The 18,094-nt window shown below is 42.0% G+C and overlaps 1 protein-coding gene across 2 annotated transcripts in view; it reads left to right on the top strand.

Annotated features, from left to right (window-relative positions):
* LOC129862684 (nuclear transcription factor Y subunit beta) overlaps positions 1-18,094 on the top strand; it is a 32,741-nt gene that overhangs the window by 5,372 nt on the left and 9,275 nt on the right. For both annotated transcript variants that reach the window (XM_055934574.1, XM_055934575.1), the window contains exons 3-4: positions 129-262; positions 16,050-16,247. In XM_055934574.1, the coding sequence (XP_055790549.1) occupies positions 129-262; positions 16,050-16,247 (332 nt within the window). The remainder of the gene's footprint in view (positions 1-128; positions 263-16,049; positions 16,248-18,094) is intronic.

The following is an 18,094-nucleotide window of genomic DNA, read 5'->3' on the forward strand; positions in this document are numbered from 1 at the left end:
ACTGTAGTAATCATAAATTATCAGGCTTGACATGAACCAAGTCACATGTAGATTTTATCTAGATAGAAGATTTGTATAGACACAATGTGGTGTTGAATAGGGATCTAACATGTTCCTCTCCCTGACAGATGATGGGGATGAGAGCCTGCATGACCATGAGGAAGGCAACGGCAGCAAGGAAAACTTCCGTGAGCAGGACATCTACCTCCCCATCGCTAACGTGGCTCGCATCATGAAGAACGCCGTCCCACAGACAGGAAAGGTATGGATTCAAATGTTATTTATCACGTGGCGAATACAGCTGGTGTAGACTTTACAGTGAAATGCTTGCTTACGAACCTTTTCCAACGATGCAGAGGTTACAAAATAAAATAGTAACTAACACAAGGAATAAAATAAAATACACATGGAATGGAGCTACAGTGGGGAGAACAAGTATTTGATACACTGCGGATTTTGCAGGTTTTCCTACTTACAAAGCATGCAGAGGTCTGTAATTTTTATCATAGGTACACTTCAACTGTGAGAGATGGAATCTAAAACAAAAATCCAGAAAATCACATTGTATCATTTTTAAGTAATTCATTTGCATTTTATTGCATGACATAAGTATTTGATTCATCAGAAAAGCAGAACTTAATATTTGGTACAGAAACCTTTGTTTGCAATTACAGAGATCATACGTTTCCTGTAGTTCTTGACCAGGTTTGCACACACTGCAGCAGGGATTTTGGCCCATTCCTCCATACAGACCTACTCCAGATCCTTCAGTTTTCGGGTCTGTCGCTGGGCAATACGGACTTTCAGCTCCATCCAAAGATTTTATAATGGGTTCAGGTCTGGAGACTGGCTAGACCACTCCAGGACCTTGAGATGCTTCTTACGGAGCCACTCCTTAGTTGCCCTGGCTGTGTGTTTCGGGTCGTTGTCATGCTGGAAGACCCAGCCACGACCCATCTTCAATGCTCTTACTGAGGGAAGGAGGTTGTTGGTCAAGATCTCGCGATACATGGCCCCATCCATCCTCCCCTCAATACGGTGCAGTCGTCCTGTCACCTTTGCAGAATAGCATCCCCAAAGAATGATGTTTCCACCGCCATGCTTCACGGTTGGGATGGTGTTCTTGGGGTTGTACTCATCCTTCTTCTTCCTCCAAACACGGCGAGTGGAGTTTAGACCAAAAAGCTCTATTTTCGTCTCATCAGACCACATGACCTTCTCCCATTCCTCCTCTGGATCATCCAGATGGTCATTGGCAAACTTCAGACGGCCTGGACATGCGCTGGCTTGAGCAGGGGGACCTGATCCATGACGGCGTAGTGTGTTACTAATGGTTTTCTTTGAGACTGTGGTCCCAGCTCTCTTCAGGTCATTGACCAGGTCCTGCCGTGTAGTTCTGTGCTGATCCCTCACCTTCCTCATGATCATTGATGCCCCACGAGGTGAGATCTTGCATGGAGCCCCAGACCAAGGGTGATTGACCGTCATCTAGAACTTCTTCCATTTTCTAATAATTGCGCCAACAGTTGTTGCCTTCTCACCAAGCTGCTTGCCTATTGTCCTGTAGGCCATCCCAGCCTTGTGCAGGTCTACAATTTTATCCCTGATGTCCTTACACAGCTCTCTGGTCTTGGCCATTGTGGAGAGGTTGGAGTCTGTTTGATTGAGTGTGTGGACAGGTGTCTTTTATACAGGTAACAAGTTCAAACAGGTGCAGTTAATACAGGTAATGAGTGGAGAACAGGAGGGCTTCTTAAAGAAAAACTAACAGGTCTGTGAGAGCCGGAATTCTTACTGGTTGGTAGGTGATCAAATACTTATGTCATGCAAATTAATGACTTAAAAATCATACAATGTGATTTTCTGGATTTTTGTTTTAGATTCCGTCTCTCACAGTTGAAGTGTACCTATGATAAAAATTACAGACCTTTACATGCTTTGTAAGTAGGAAAACCTGCAAAATCGGCAGTGTATCAAATACTTGTTCTCCCCACTGTATATAAATCGGACGATTAATCGGTATCGGCTTTTTTTGGTCCAACAAAAATCGGTATCGGCGTTGAAAATGATAATCGGTCGACCTCTAGTTTTGACCTTAACTTCTATAACGGTATTTGAATGTTTGGTTTGTTAAAGATGATACGCCGTGCGAAACGTCCATTTTTATAGTTTACTTGGCTACTTGAGTCATCTCTCTCTGCTCTCTGTCTCCATGCTGCTTTCCACACAGACCTGGCCCCGCCCCATGGTACTCAAGGAGCGCATTTGTTGTTCCTTGGCCACGAGACACTTGCGTTTAGTCTGCATGGTGAATGCAGCACATGCAACAATGTTGAGGACAACTGTTAGGTTCTAAATAGACAGAGTAAAAACTAACGGACAACTAGGAAAAGCTCAAACCAAGTTTATTCACCCAATGGATCAGACAGATGAACAGTGTGGGGGCAATTCTACCTTTAACTAATAATGAGGAGAGGCGAAATCAATAATCAATCAAGGTATTACTTTTATTAAAAACATATTATAATAAGGAGGCTGGTTGCACCACCCACGCAGGTGAAATGGAGTGAGAGCCTCACTGTACAAAGAGTACAGGAGCATTTATATAGTCAAGTTACCCCATGCAAGCATCTGCAAAACACGTGACCCTATGTACGTGTATGTATGTGTGTGTGAGGGGAGACAACTGGGCGAAAAGGTTGCCTCAGTCTGTCGCAACTGAGTGAGGATAATAGTGTCCAAAATGACAGGAAGTCACTCCAGACATACTTCCTCTAACGGTAGCTCAACGGTTCCCCCAAGTTGGGCAAGGAAGCACCTTTGACTGTCGGCCCAGATGATGTATGAGATTTGAGACCATTTCCACACTACACACCATATGGGTAAACAATCTAGGGCTTGTTTTTAATCAAATGTTGCAATTGTGATTTGACTTCTGATTTAGAGCAAAAAACTTGGGTGAACTGTTTGAATCATGAAAATAGAATGATTATTCTGTAAAAACTCAAACGGATGACGAGGAAAATCTAGGTCAAACCGCTGAGAAGATTTTTATCCTCCTATTAGGCAGTTTCGTCCTTGCACAACTAGACAGCCAATACATCTCTGTTGCTAGGCAGGAACTCGGGTGGTGTGTGTCAATCAATCAAATTTATTCATAAAACCCTTTTTACATCAGCCGATGTCACAAATTGCTGTACAGAAACCCAGCCTAAAACCCCAAACAGCAAGCAATGCAGATGTAGAAGCACAGTGGCTCTGAAAAACTCCCTAGAAAGGCCAGAACCTAGGAAGAAATCTCGAGAGGAACCAGGCTCTGAGAGGTGGCCAGTCCTCTTCTGGCTGTGCCGGGTGGAGATTATAACAGAACATGGCCAAGATGTTCAAACGTTCATAGATGACCAGCAGGGTCAGAAGATAATAATCATAGTGGTTGTAGAGGGTGCAACAGGTCAGCACCTCAGGAGTTTATTGGCTTTTGGCTTTTCATATGCGATCATTCAGAGTTAGAGACTGCAGGTGCGGTAGAGAGAGAGTCCAAAAGAGCAGGTCCGGGACAAGGTAGCACATCCAGTGAAAAGGTCAGGGTTCCATAGCCGCAGGCAGAACAGTTAAAACTGGAGCAGCAGCATGACCAGGTGGACTGGGGACAGCAAGGAGTGATCAGACCAGGTCGTCCTGAGGCATGGTCCTAGGGCTCAGGTCCTCCTCCGAGAGAAGAGAGAGAGAATTAGAGGGAGCATACTTAATTTCACACAGGTCACCGGATAAGACAGAAATACTCCAGATATCACAGACTGACCCTAGCTCCCCGACACATTAAACTATTGCAGCATAAATACCGGAGGCTGAGACAGGAGGGGTCGGAAGACACTGTGGCCCCGTCCGACGATACCCCCGGACAGGGCCAACCAGGCAGGATATAACCCCACCCACTTTGCCAAAGCACAACCCCCACACCACTAGAGGGATATCTTCAACCTACTATCCTGAGACAAGGCCGAGTATAGCCCACAGAGATCTCCCCCATGGCACGAACCCGAGGGGGGCGCCAACCCGGACAGGAAGATCACGTCAGTGACTCAACCCACTCAAGTGACGCACCCCTCCTAGGGACGGCATGGAAGAGCACCAGTAAGCCAATGACTCAGCCCCCGTAATAGGGTTAGAGGCAGAGCATCCCAGTGGAGAGAGGGGAACCGGCCAGGCAGAGACAGCAAGGGCGGTTCGTCGCTCCAGTGCCTTTCCGTAAACCTTCTCACCCCTGGGACAGACTGCACTCAATCATAGGATCTACTGAAGAGATGAGTCTTCAATGAAGACCTAAAGGTTGAGACCTAGTCTGCATCTCTCACATGGATAGGCAGACCATTCCATAAAAATGAAGCTCTATAGGAGAAAGCCCTGCGCCCAGCTGTTTGCTTAGAAATTCTAGGGACTGTAAGGAGGCCTGCATCTTGTGACCGTAGCGTACGTGTAGGTATGTACGGCAGGACCAAATTGGAAAGATAGGTAGGAGCAAGCCCATGTAATGCTTTGTAGGTTAGCAGTAAGACCTTTAAATCAGCCCTAGCCTTAACAGGAAGCCAGTGTAGAGAGGCTAGCACTGGAGTAATATGATCACATTTTTGGGTTCTAGTCAAGATTCTAGCAGCCGTGTTTAGCACTAACTGAAGTTTATTTAGTGCTTTATCTGGGTAGCAGGAAAGTAGATCATTGCAGTAGTCTAATCTAGAAGTGACAAAAGCATGGCAAAGTTTTTCTTCATCGTTTTTGGACAGAAAGTTTTGCAATGTTACGAAGATGTATATTGCTGTCCTTGAAACATTCTTGATATGTTCGTCAAAAGAGAGATCAGGGTCCAGAGTAACGCCGAGGTCCTTCACAGTTTTATTTGAGATGACTGTACAACCATCAATTAATTGTCAGATCCAACAGAAGATCTCTTTGTTTATTAGGACCTAGAACTAGCATCTCTGTTTTGTCAGAGTTTAAAAGTAAATAATTTGCCGCCATCCACTTCCTTATGTCTGAAACACAGGCTTCCAGGGAGGGCAATTTTGGGGCTTCACCATGTTTCATTGAAATGTAAAGCTGTGTATCGTCCGCATAACAGTGAATGTTAACATTATGTTTCCGAATGACATCACCTAGAGGTAAAATATATAGTGAAAACAATAGTGGTCCTAAAACGGAGCCTTGAGGAAAACCAACATTTTCAGTTGATTTGTCAGAGGACAAACCATCCACAGAGACAAACTGATATCTTTCCAACAGATAAGATCTAAACAAGGCCAGAACTTGTTCGTGTGGACCAATTGGGGTTTCCAATCTCTCCAAAAGAATGTGGTGATCGATTGGTATCGAAGGCAGCACTAAGGTCTAGGAGCTCTAGGACAGATCCAGAGCCTTGGTCTGACGTCATTACAAGGTAACTTACCACCTTCACGAGTGCAGTCACAGTGCTATGATGGGGTCTTAACTTCTCACGAGTCACCATCCCGGATCCGGGAGCACCCTCATCAGTAAAAAAAGCTGACTAGCATAGCCTAGCGTAGCGCCACAAGTAAATACTAGCATTTAAATATCATTAAATCACAAGTCCAAGACACCAGATGAAAGATACACATCTTGTGAATCCAGCCATCATTTCTGATTTTTAAAATGTTTTACAGGGAAGACACAATATGTATTTCTATTAGCTAACCACGATAGCAAAAGACACAACTTTTTTTTCCCACCATTTTTTTCCTGCATAGGTAGCTATCACAAATTCGACCTAATAAAGATATAAATAGTCACTAACCAAGAAACAACTTCATCAGATGACAGTCTGAACATATTTATTGTATAGCATATGTTTTGTTCGAAAAATGTGCATATTTCAGGTATAAATCATAGTTTTACATTGCAGCCACCATCACAACTCTCACCAAAGCAACTAGAATAACTACAGAGACCAACGTGAATGACCTAAATACTCATCATAAAACATTTATGAAAAATACACAGCGTACAGCAAATGAAAGACAAAGATCTTGTGAATCCAGCTAATATTTCAGATTTTTTAAGTGTTTTACAGCGAAAACACAATACAGCATTATATTAGCTTACTACAATAGCCAACCACACAACAGCATTGATTCAAGCCAACAATAGCGATAACGAATAAACCAGCAAAAGATATTAATTTTTTCACTAAACCTTCTCAAACTTCTTCAGATGACAGTCCTATAACATCATATTACACAATACAAATAGAGTTTTTTTGAAAATGTGCATATTTAGAGGCACATCGTGGTTATACAATGAGAATAGTAGCCAAGCTGCCAACAAAATGTCGGGAGAAATCTTGGGAGAGGCACCTAATCTAATCAATAACTAATCATAAACTTGACAAAAAAATACAGGTTGGACAGCAAATGAAAGATACATTAGTTCTTAATGCAACCGCTGTGTTAGATTTTTAAAATTAACGTTACTACGACATACAGCGTGCGTTAAAGCGAGACCGCACCGAAATTAATGGCGGAATAGTAGTTTGACATTTTTCAACAGAACAACGAATTAACATCATAAATAGTTCTTACTTTTTGATGAGCTTCCATCAGAATCTTGGGCAAGTTGTCCTTTGTCCAGAAGAATCGTTGCTCGGTTGTAGATTGTCGCCTTCAACTTTGGAATCAGCAGTAAACATTAGCCATGTGGCGAAGACGTGCCCAACTCACTATAACGCAGCACTAAGAAAATTCAGAAAATCGCAATATACTGATATAAAATGATATAACTCGGTTTAAAATAACTACATTAGGACGTTTTTAACACCTATATCGAATAAAATCAGAGCCGGATATATCTAAGGCCTATAACGAGAGCTTTCCAGAACGCCATCCTGAGGTCTGTCTTGCGTCATGGCGAATGTTGAAAAGAGTGTACCCCACGTACCAAGACCCTTTATATGGCCTCAGATCTGCCTAGCAACTCCATTCCAATTCTCACTGCTTGCTGACATCTAAGGGAAGGCGTATGCAGTGCATGTCGACCAATAGAATACATGCAAATTAATAAACTGACCCTAGAACAGAGTGCCTGATTTCAGATTTCTCACTTCCTGACAGGAAGTTTGCTCCAACTTGAGTTCTGTTTTACTCACAGATATAATTCAAACGGTTTTAGAAGCTAGATAGTGTTTTCTATCCAATAGTAATAATAATATGCATATTATACGAGCAAGAATTGAGTACGAGGCAGTTTAATTTGGGAACTAATTTTTACAAAGTGAAAACAGCACCCCCTATTGAGAAATTAAACCAGACTGAAGCATTTCGTATACATTGTCTTCAGGAAGGCAGTGAACAGCTTTTTCATTTTTTTTTGAGAGGAATGGGAGACTCGATATAGGCCAATAGTTTTTATATTTTCTGGGTCAAGGTTTGTCTTTTCATGAGAGGCTTTATTACTGCCACTTTTAGTAAGTTTGGTACACATCCGGTGGATAGTGTTGGATTCAGGGTAAACTTTGAACATTGATATACTGGAGACAGGCTAGATCAGAACCTCTTAGGGATCCCTTCACCCCCATTCCCGCTCGAGTCCCGGTAACGGGATTGATTTGACAACATCCAATGAAATTGCAGCGCGCCAAATTCAAAAACAGAAATACTCAATAAAAATTCACAAAACATTCATGTGTAATACATCAAAATAAAGCTTACTTTGTTGTTAATCCAGCCGCCTTGTCAGATTTCAAAAAGGCTTTACGGTGAAAGCAAACCATGCGATTATCTGAGGACAGCACCCCCCCGCATACAAGCACATATAAATTCAAATGCAACCAGCCAGGTGCGACACAAAAGTCAGAAATAACGATATAATTCATGCCTTACCTTTGAAGATCTTGTTCTGTTGGCACTCCAAAATGTCCCAGAAACATCACAAATGGTATTTTTGTTCGATAAATTCCTTCTTTTATATCCCCAAAATGTCCATTTATTTGGCGCGTTTGATTCAGAAATACACCAGTTCCAACTCGCCCAACATGACTACAAAGTATCTAATAAGTTACCTGTAAACTTGGTGCAAACATTTCAAACAACGTTCCTAATCCAAACTTACGTCACCTAAAATGTAAATATTCGATAAAATTTAAGACGGGAAATAGTGTGCTCAATTCCGGACGAAAACAAAGTGAATCGCGTTCCAGGTCGAGCGCTCTAATAGACTTGAGTCCCTTTGTGTGACACATGGAAAGGAATACTTCTTAATTTCTCAAAGGAAAAACATCAACCAATTTTTAAAGACTGACATCTAGTGGAAGCCATAGGAACTGAAAGCATATTTCAATTTAAAAGGGATTACCATAGAAAACTAATGGAAAACACATTGAGCTCAATTTTTTCCCCTGGATGGATTGTGCTCGGGGTTTCGCATGCCAAATCAGTTCTGTTATACTCACAGACATTATTCAAACAGTTTTAGAAACTTCAGAGTGTTTTCTATCCAACTCTACTAATAATATGCATATCCTAGCTTCTGGGCCTGAATAGCAGGCAGTTTACTTTGGGAACGCTTTTCATCTGGACGTGAAAATACTGCCCCCTAGCCCAAAGAGGTTTAAGGAGTGTAAGAGACTGGTTTTTACATCAGAAGTTAATGGTTCTCTGTAGAAAGACCGATGGCTTTGGAATGTGTTGGGTGGACGGAAGGAAGTCACAGGATTGCTATAGGGGAAGTGGATGGACATTTGTGGATTAGGTTGAGGTCAGGAGGTTAGGTCAGATCCCCTGAAGGGAGAAATGATGGTTCATTACCCTATTACCCTCTTCCTGTCTAACCATAAGATGTAAGGATTGGAGAGAGGGAGTAGTGCCTAAAGTGGAGTATATATATTTGTGATGGTGGAAACGTGCTTTTGTTTGAATACAGCTGTTTGGACCATTTGGGAATAATTAAACTTGGTTAAGCTTCTCTAGTGTCCGTGAGTTATTCACTCTGAAATATTAGAACCTAACAATAGGGAGCCGTTTATTATATTCAACATATGAGGGCCAAGCACAGGGAGCAGCTCTTTCAGTAGTTTAGTTGGAATAGGGTCCAGTATGCAGCTTGAAGGTTTTGAGGCCAAGACTATTTTCATCAATGTGTCAAGAGATAATGGTATTAAAAACTTGAGTGTCTCCCTTGATCCGAGGTCCTGGCAGTGTTGTGCAGACTCAGGACAACTGAGCTTTGGAGGAATACGCAGATTTAAAGAGGAGTCCGTTATTTGCTTTCTAATGGTCATGATCTTTTCGTCAAAGAAGTTTATGAATTTATCACTGCTGAAGTGAAAGCCACCCTCTCTTGGGAAATGCTGCATTTTAGTTAGCTTTGCGACAGTATCAAAAATACATTTTGGTTTGTTCTTATTCTCCTCAATTAAGTTGAAGAAATAGGATGATTGAACAGCAGTGAGAGCTCTTCGGTACTGTCTTTCCAAGCTAGTCGGAAGACTTCCGGTTTGGTGTAGCACCATTTCCGTTCCAATTTTCTGGAAGCTTGCTTCAGGGCTCGGGTATTTTCTGTATACCAGGGAGCTAGTTTCTTATGACAAATGTTTTTGGTTTTTAGGGGTGCGACTGCATGTAGGGTATTATGCAAGGTTACATTTAGTTCCTCAGTTAGGTGGTTAACCTCACTAGGGTATGTGGGACGCTAGTAGCGTTCCACCTCGTCAACAGCCAGTGAAACTGCAGGGCGCCAAATTCCAAAACAACAGAAATCCCATAATTAAAATTCCTCAAACATACAAGTATTTTACACCATTTTAAAGATACACTTGTTGTAAATCCAGCCACTGTGTCCGATTTCATTAAGGCTTTACGATGAAAGCACACCAAACGATTATGTTAGGTCTGAGCCAAGTCACAGAAAAACACAGCCATTTTTCCAGCCAAAGAGAGGAGTCACAAAAAGATGAAATAGAGATAGAATTAATCACTAACCTTTGATGATCATCATCAGATGACACTCATAGGACTTCATGTTACACAATACATGTATGTTTTGTTCATATTTATATCCAAAAATCTGAGTTTACATTGGCGCGTTATGTTCAGTAGTTCCAAAACATCCGGTGATTTTGCAGAGCCACCATTTTTCAGAAATACTCATAATAAACATTGCTAAAAGATACAACTGTTAGGTATGGAATTTTAGATCCACTTCTCCTTAATGCAACCACTGTGTCAGATTTCAAAAAAACTTTACGGAAAAAGCACACCATGCAATAATCTGAGTACAGCGCTCAGAGACGAAAACAACCCAAACAGATATCCGCCATGTTGTGTAGTCAACAGAAGTCAGAGATAGCATTATAAATATTCACTTACCTTTGATCTTCATCAGAATGCACTCCCAGGAATCCCAGTTCCATAATAAATTTTTTGTTTTGTTCGATAATGTCCATCATTTATGTCCAAATACCTCCTTTTTGTTCGCGCATTTAGCCCAGTAATCAAAATTCATGAGGCGCGATCACTAGGTGCAGACAAAGTCAAAAATTCCGTTACAGTCTGTAGAAACATGTCAAACGATGTATAGAATCAATCTTTAGGATGTTTTTAACATAAATCTTCAGTAACGTTCCAACCAGAGAATTACATTGACTTCAGATGTGCGATGGAACAGAGCTCCCTCTCATGTGAACGCGCATGGTCAGAGCATGGTCAGGTCATGATAGACCTGACTAATTCCTGTCTCCTTCGGCCCCACTTCACAGTAGAGGCATCAGACAAGGTTCTACAGACTGTTGACGTCTAGTGGAAGCCGTAGGAAGTACAAACTCATCCATATCCCACTGTGTATTCAATAGGGGCTTGGTTGAAAATCGACCAACCTCAGAATTCCCACTTCCTGTTTGGATTTTTTCTCAGTTTTTTGCCTGCCATATGAGTTCTGTTAATCTCACAGACATAATTCAAACAGTTTTAGAGACTTTAGAGTGTTTTCTATCAAATACTAATAATAATATGCATATATTAGTAACTGGGGCTGAGGAGCAGGCCGTTTATTCTGGGCACCTTTCATCCACGCTACTCAATACTGCCCCTGCAGCCATAAGAAGTTAAGCAAACCAGATGGCACCATTTACTTGTTTTTTAAATTTACGGATAGCCAGGAGCACACCAACACTCAGTCAAAATTTACAAACAAAGCATTTGTGTTTAGTGAGTCCTCCAGATCAGAAGCAGTAGATGACCAGGATGTTCTCTTGACAAGTGTGTGAATTGGACCATTTTCCTGTCCTGCTAAGCATCGAAAATGTAATGAGTACTTTTAGGTGTCAGGGAAAATGTCTGGAGTAAAACGTACAGTATTTTCTTTAGGAATGTAGTGCAGTAAAAGTTGTCGAAAATAAATAAAAAAGTAAAGTACAGATACCAAACAAACGACTTAAGTAGTACTTGAAAGTGTTTTTACTTTAGTACTTTACACCAGTGCTCAATTGAGATCATTTCCACACTGCCACGTAGGGCTGCACGATATGGGCAAATAATCTAGGACAATTGTTTAACCAAATGTTGCAATTGCGATTTGACTTGCGAAATAGAGCAAAACTGTTGGAATCATGGAAATAGAATGACTATTCTAATTCTATAGTTAGAATATAATAGTGGGAACTTTGAATACAGTGTTTGAGATGACAACGAATTAAAATGCCAGGCATGAGTTATTTTGAGAGGGTAGGAACTAAGTGTTTATAAGTGTTTCCTAGGGGACCCTATAAGCGTTTGGCTACATTGCGTGTTTTCTCTTAGCTACTTCATGTAGCTAACATATTCTTGCTTTGCATGTTCCTCTTTTATATTCCTCTTTCTTGCTTTGAACATATTCCTCCTCAACTTGCTAAGAAAAGACAAACTAGCTGTTTGCTGATGTAAGAAACACAAACTAATAGTGTCATTATAGAACACTAGTGGATTTATATTAAGAAGCAAAGTGAAAACAGCATTGTTGTCATCAACATTGTAGCATGTGCTGCATTGACCATGCAGACTGAATGCAGTGTCTCGGGGTTGAGGAACATCAAATGCGCTTCTTGAATGACAGGGGGCGTGGTTAGGTCTGTGTGGAATGTGTCACAGAAAGAAAGAGTGGAGAGAGAGGACTCAAGTAGCGAAGTAAACTATAAAAATTGACATTACACATGGCGTATCACATTTAAAAAAACAAACATTCAAATACCGGTATAAAAGGTAAAGTAAAAACCCAAACCGGTCCCTGCATCAATACCGGTATATCATAATATACAGTATACCGCCCAACCCTACATAGACCACATAATCATCATATAGGGCTTCCAACAACCCCTAAATTACTGTCATAACCAATTGGAGGCCATGTATTTTAAAGAAAGCTGGACTCATGCAGTGGTAGAGGAAACACTGAGACTGAGTACTCTGTTCAGCACAGAAGCGCCTGCCAAGGACACACTGTACTTAAAAATAAAAAATAAATGTAATCATTTGTCAAAACTAAATATTCACCAGTGTTGGTGTGTTTCTCCTTTACCATGGCCCAAACACACAGTAGGCTACATGTCCTGTGGTGGAATTATTGTAATCAAAAGGAGGGACTTTTAAGATTTCTTCAAAACAATCAAACTTTATTATTTAATTACTGCAGTAATGGAGCTGGTCGTGATCACTGAGAACTCTACGAGCTGGTTTGAGCCACAGCATTTTATAGCCAAGTCCGTCCTCCTTCAGTCTACACGACACACAACAGATGTATGGAATGGGTCACAAGGTTAAGATTTGTATGAAAGATACTTATATCTTTCATACAAACAGTATCTGCTGTAAAAACATGAGAACCCATTGTGTGGATACCAGTGTCTGCCCCCCCATCTCCATACTAGAGCCATCTCTCCCTGGTACCATATAGAACAGATACATTAACTCTTGTTCTGGAATGCGGAATCCCCAAAAGCATCGTAAATCTTTCAGAGGCCCATCCTCAGTAGAACACATCACAGATGAGAATTCTAACAACCTTTTATTATGTTGCATAAAACAGCCATTTGATGAAATATCAGCATTATAACATAATCTTGTAATTTCCACCATAGTCCTTGAGCCTCCTGGTACTCCCTCGTTCCAGCTCCAGGTGGTAAAGCTCTCGAAGGCTGCTTGTTTGCTGCCTGACTCACTTTGGTTCAGTGTTTTCCCACCCAGCATGGCTTCCATGACTGATTAACAACAACAGATGTGACATTCCACATAAATTGCTCATGTCAGGTTGACCTGGCCGTGTTTGTTTTTCACCAGATGCATTAACAACGCGTCGAATTTGAACACTGATGGGTGGTTTCCCGGACACACTTTCCAGAGATTCTCCAATAACCATGCATTTTTATTAAGGCTGGGAATTGCCAGGGACCTCACGATACGGTATTATCAAAATACTTAGGTGCCGATACAATATATATTGGGATTTTCTAGATTCTAAACTCAGTTAAAAAAGAAACGTCCCCTTTTCAAGATAATTTGTAAAAATCAAAATAACTTCACAGATCTTCACTGTAAAGCGTTTAAACACTGTTTCCCATGCTTGTTCAATGAACCATAAACAATTAATGAACATGCACCTGTGGAACGGTCGTTAAGACACCAACAGCTTACAGACGGTAGGCAATTAAGGTCACAGTTATGAAGACTTAGGACACTAAAGAGGCCTTTCTACTGACTGAAAGACACCAAAAGAAAAATGCCCAGGGCCCCTGCTCATCTGCGTGAACGTGCCTTAGGCATGCTGCAAGGAGGCATGAGGACTGCAGATGTGGCCAGGGAAATAAATTGCAATGTCCGTACTGTGGGATGCCTAAGACAGCGCTACAGGGAGACAGGATGGACAGCTGATCGTCCTCGCAGTGGCAGACCACATGTAACAACACCTGCACAGGATCGGTACATCCGAACATCACACCTGCGGGACAGGTACAGGATGGCAACAACAACTGCCCGAGTTACACCAGGAATACACAATCCCTCCATCAGTGCTCAGACTGTCCACAAATGGCTGAGAGAGGCTGGACTGAGGGCTTGTAGGCCTGTTGTACGGCAGGTCCTCACCAGACATCACTGTCAACAATGTCGCCTATGGGCACAAACCCACCGTCGCTGGACCAGACAGGACCGGCAAAAAGTGCTCTTCACTGACGAGTCGCGGTTTTGTCTCACCAGGGGTGATGGTCAGATTCGCGTTTATCGTCGAAGGAATGAGAGTTACATCGAGGCCTGTACTCTGGAGCGGGATTGATTTGGAGGTGGAGGGTCCGTCATGGTCTGGGGCGGTGTGTCACAGCATCATCAGACTGAGCTTGTTGTCATTGCAGGCAATCTCAACGCTGTGTGTTACAGGGAAGACATCCTCCTCCCCAGACGTGCTCAATAGGATTGAGATCCTCCTCCCTCACCCTTCCTGCAGGCTCATCCTGACATGACCCTCCAGCATGACAATGCCATCAGCCATACTGCTCGTTCTGTGCGAGATTTCCTGCAAGACAGGAATGTCCGTGTTCTACCATGGCCAGCGAAGAGCCCGGATCTCAATCTTATTGAGCACGTCTGGGACCTGTTGAATCGGAGGTTGAGGGCTAGGGCCATTCCCCCCAGAAATGTCCGGGAACTTGCAGGTGCCTTGGTGGAAGAGTGGGGTAACATCTCACAGCAAGAACTGGCAAATCTGGTGCAGTCCACGAGGAGGAGATGCACTGCAGTACTTAATGCAGCTGGTGGCCACACAAGATACTGACTGTTACTTTTGATTTTGACCCCCCCTTTGTTCAGGGTCACATTATTCCATTTCTGTTAGTCACATGTCTGTGGAACCTATTCAGTTTATGTCTCAGTTATTGAATCTTGTTATGTTCATACAAATATTTACACATGTTAAGTTTGCTGAAAATAAACGCAGTTGACAGTGAGAGGTGTAGGAGTAAAATGAGACACATGGATGGCATGTGGAGGCATAGGACAGCTGAACATTGAAGTGGCAGACCACATGAAGAGAAGAGACACATAGTCTGCTGATTCCACTAAAAGCACACATACCAGAGAAATATGCCTAAGGCAACTGGACACTAATGATAGAAGAGACACATAGTCTGACAATTCCAATAAGCACACATACCAGAGAAATATGCCTAAGGCAACTGGATACTAATGATAGAAGAGACACATAGTCTGCCAATTCCAATAAATACACATACCAGAGAACATGCTGAGGCATTGAGTTAATTACAGGGCTAAGTCATAGGCCTATAGGATAGATGGACATATATTATTTTTAAGACAAGCATGGGTCTGGCCACTTATAATCTAACTGAAAGCAGATATGGGCGTTATTGGGCGTGAACAAGTAAGAAGCCTGAACTAAAAAGATAATGATGGCAGGAAGAATTAGGGGAAGTATGCTTATTTGCATATGGGGTGGACCCATATGCTATTTGTGTATAAATGTTGTGGCCGGGGCTGGGAAGCGGGGTGTGTTCCGCGGGACATTCCAGTTGGCTATACAATTGTATTAAAAAAGCATATTTGAGTTCACAAGTTCTTATGAGTGTTATATTTCTGAGATGATTTTCCACGACAGAGGACGTTTCTTTTTTTGCTGAGTTCATATTTATTGCAATTTGATACTGTGTTTTTATTCACGATTTGATGTTCCAAACATATACTATATGTCAGATGCAGAGAGACGAGAGAGCGTGAGGAAACGAGTTTTGATAATTAAAGTGCTGAAAACATTTTGGCTCACTTAAAAAGAGAAGCTATAGGATGAAAAATATCATAGTTTTGGCGCTGACTAGCGCAAGCTAATGCTAGAAAAAACAAATGTATAGTAAAATATCAAAATATCGTTCCAAAGTAATATCAGAATATGTAACTATCGACCCCCCCTGTGTCCAGGAAACCGGCCTTGAATGTAGTTTCCACATGTGCAAAATCAACCTTTTTAGGCTGCAATTTGACACAGATCCACCTTTTCCTATTCATTCTGCCCAGATAGCAAAAGATGCCAAGGAGTGTGTGCAGGAGTGTGTGAGCGAATTCATCAGCTTCATCACGTCGGAGGCCAGCGAACGCTGCCACCAGGAGAAGAGGAAGACAATCAACGGCGAGGACATCCTGTTTGCCATGTCCACCCTGGGCTTTGACATGTACGTGGAGCCCCTGAAACTCTACCTTCAGAAGTTCAGAGAGGTGAGAGGGAGAAGGGAGAGAGAGCCTGGGTGTGCTGTATGGCCTTGACTCAAACACAAAGGGCTTGATGTTGCTGTGTTCTTCCCTTACCTGGCCCTTAAAGGGGAATGGAAACACTTCAGGAAGGAAATCTAAGCAAATAGATTGTATTTTAAATCCACTAATTCTAAACATGTGCATTTAACATAAAAACATATCTATATTTAGTATTTTGATTGTCGACAAGGTTTATTTGAGCTATGATCAGCGCCATTTTAAATTGCCATAGAAACGACTGACGCCAGTGCGTGCGTCACTGGCAGGAATCAGCCGATTGTCTGTGGTATTGAATTTTCGCGCAGAGTGAATCGAAGAGAGTGAGGTTAGGTGCGGACAATGAAGATGGCGACAACAAGTGGTAATTCAAACCAGGCTGTATGAATTGTCAAAAAAAAGAATCCCTCTGTAAATTTCCATCGGCTGCCCAAGGACTTACAACTTTTGAAGAAGTGGCTCCATGTCCTGAAGAGGAAGGATGTGCCAGCTCGAGCTTGCAGGATCTGCAGACAGCACTTCGCGGAGGTAGACTTTGCGATGAAGGGCTAGGCTAGCGTTTGACACTAGATGAAGGTAACAAGCTAATTGCATCTGAAGTGTTTTGTGTAACACCCCCCAGCAAATAACGTTAGCAAGCAACTCAACTGCAACTAAAATTGCAACACAGTTTATACATGTACCCCTGATATTAGGTAACGTTAGTTTAGCTAGCTTCCATCTCAGATAGTCAAGTACTGTAATAGATTTATTTTTGTAATGTTTTGTTAGCTCTGCCTTATTTAGCTAGACTGAAGTTGACATAGCTAATGTTTGCTGAAAAATAAATGCCCCTTTATTTGGTGTGTGTTGACAAAGCATACAAGACAGGAAGCTTGTTAATGCCAACTGATAGATTTGGGTTCAGTTGTCTTAAAAAAACGTAGTTTTTTCCCCCAGGATGACATCTTTATCCGTGAAAATGTTTTCATCCTGGAGGAGACTGTACAGGAGGCAGAGGTGGTACATGCAAATCTGTTATTTCTAAGGCTATTGTTTATTTCAAGTATATGCAGTAATTCTATTTAACTAGCCTAATAGATGCCTTAATTGTTTTCTACCAACAGGAAAGAACGGTTAGTGCAGCATGCCAAACTGACCCCTAGGTGCCAGAGTGTTCCTGTGCTGCGGTGGAGAAGAGGTCCACAGGGACCAGCACTAAAGAGCTCAGGGCCCAGCTAGATTGAGCTCACGACCATCAGTATACAACCGAGTCCTGTCCCTATAAGCCACAGATGGAGCTGACGGAGAGTGAGATCAGTGAAGACCAGAACTCGCTGTATGAACCTGAGAGCTCAGAATCACAATCATCACAGTGCGAGCCAAGATATACTATCGATCACTTTTGGGGGAGCGGGATTGTGTTCCGAAAATGGAGAAGGAACAGGCCATTCAACAGCGAATTCAAAGATACACCCATCCATAAAGGGCATCCGAGTGGAATAGTTTTTCTGCATTTTTTTTTTTTTTTTTACCCTTTTCAATGGATGTGCTACCTTGTCCCAGTTCGACTCTCTCAACATATGAATGCTCAGCTATGAAAAGCCAACTGACATTTGCTTCTGAAGTGTTGAACTGTTGCACCCTCTAACCACTGTGGTTATTATTTTGATGTAAAAAGTGCTTTTGTAAAATATATTTGATTGATTGATTGTTTGCTGTGCTGGATGCTGTGTATTCACTAACTGTCTGAGTGATGGGACATTTTGTATTGTATCTGTAGCATATTTTGGTGTGTATTTAATCTGCATCTTAACTTCATAAAGTGGCAATCA

Source organism: Salvelinus fontinalis, chromosome 9 (genome assembly GCF_029448725.1).
Source record: "Salvelinus fontinalis isolate EN_2023a chromosome 9, ASM2944872v1, whole genome shotgun sequence".
In the NCBI taxonomy this organism is placed as follows: domain Eukaryota; kingdom Metazoa; phylum Chordata; class Actinopteri; order Salmoniformes; family Salmonidae; genus Salvelinus; species Salvelinus fontinalis.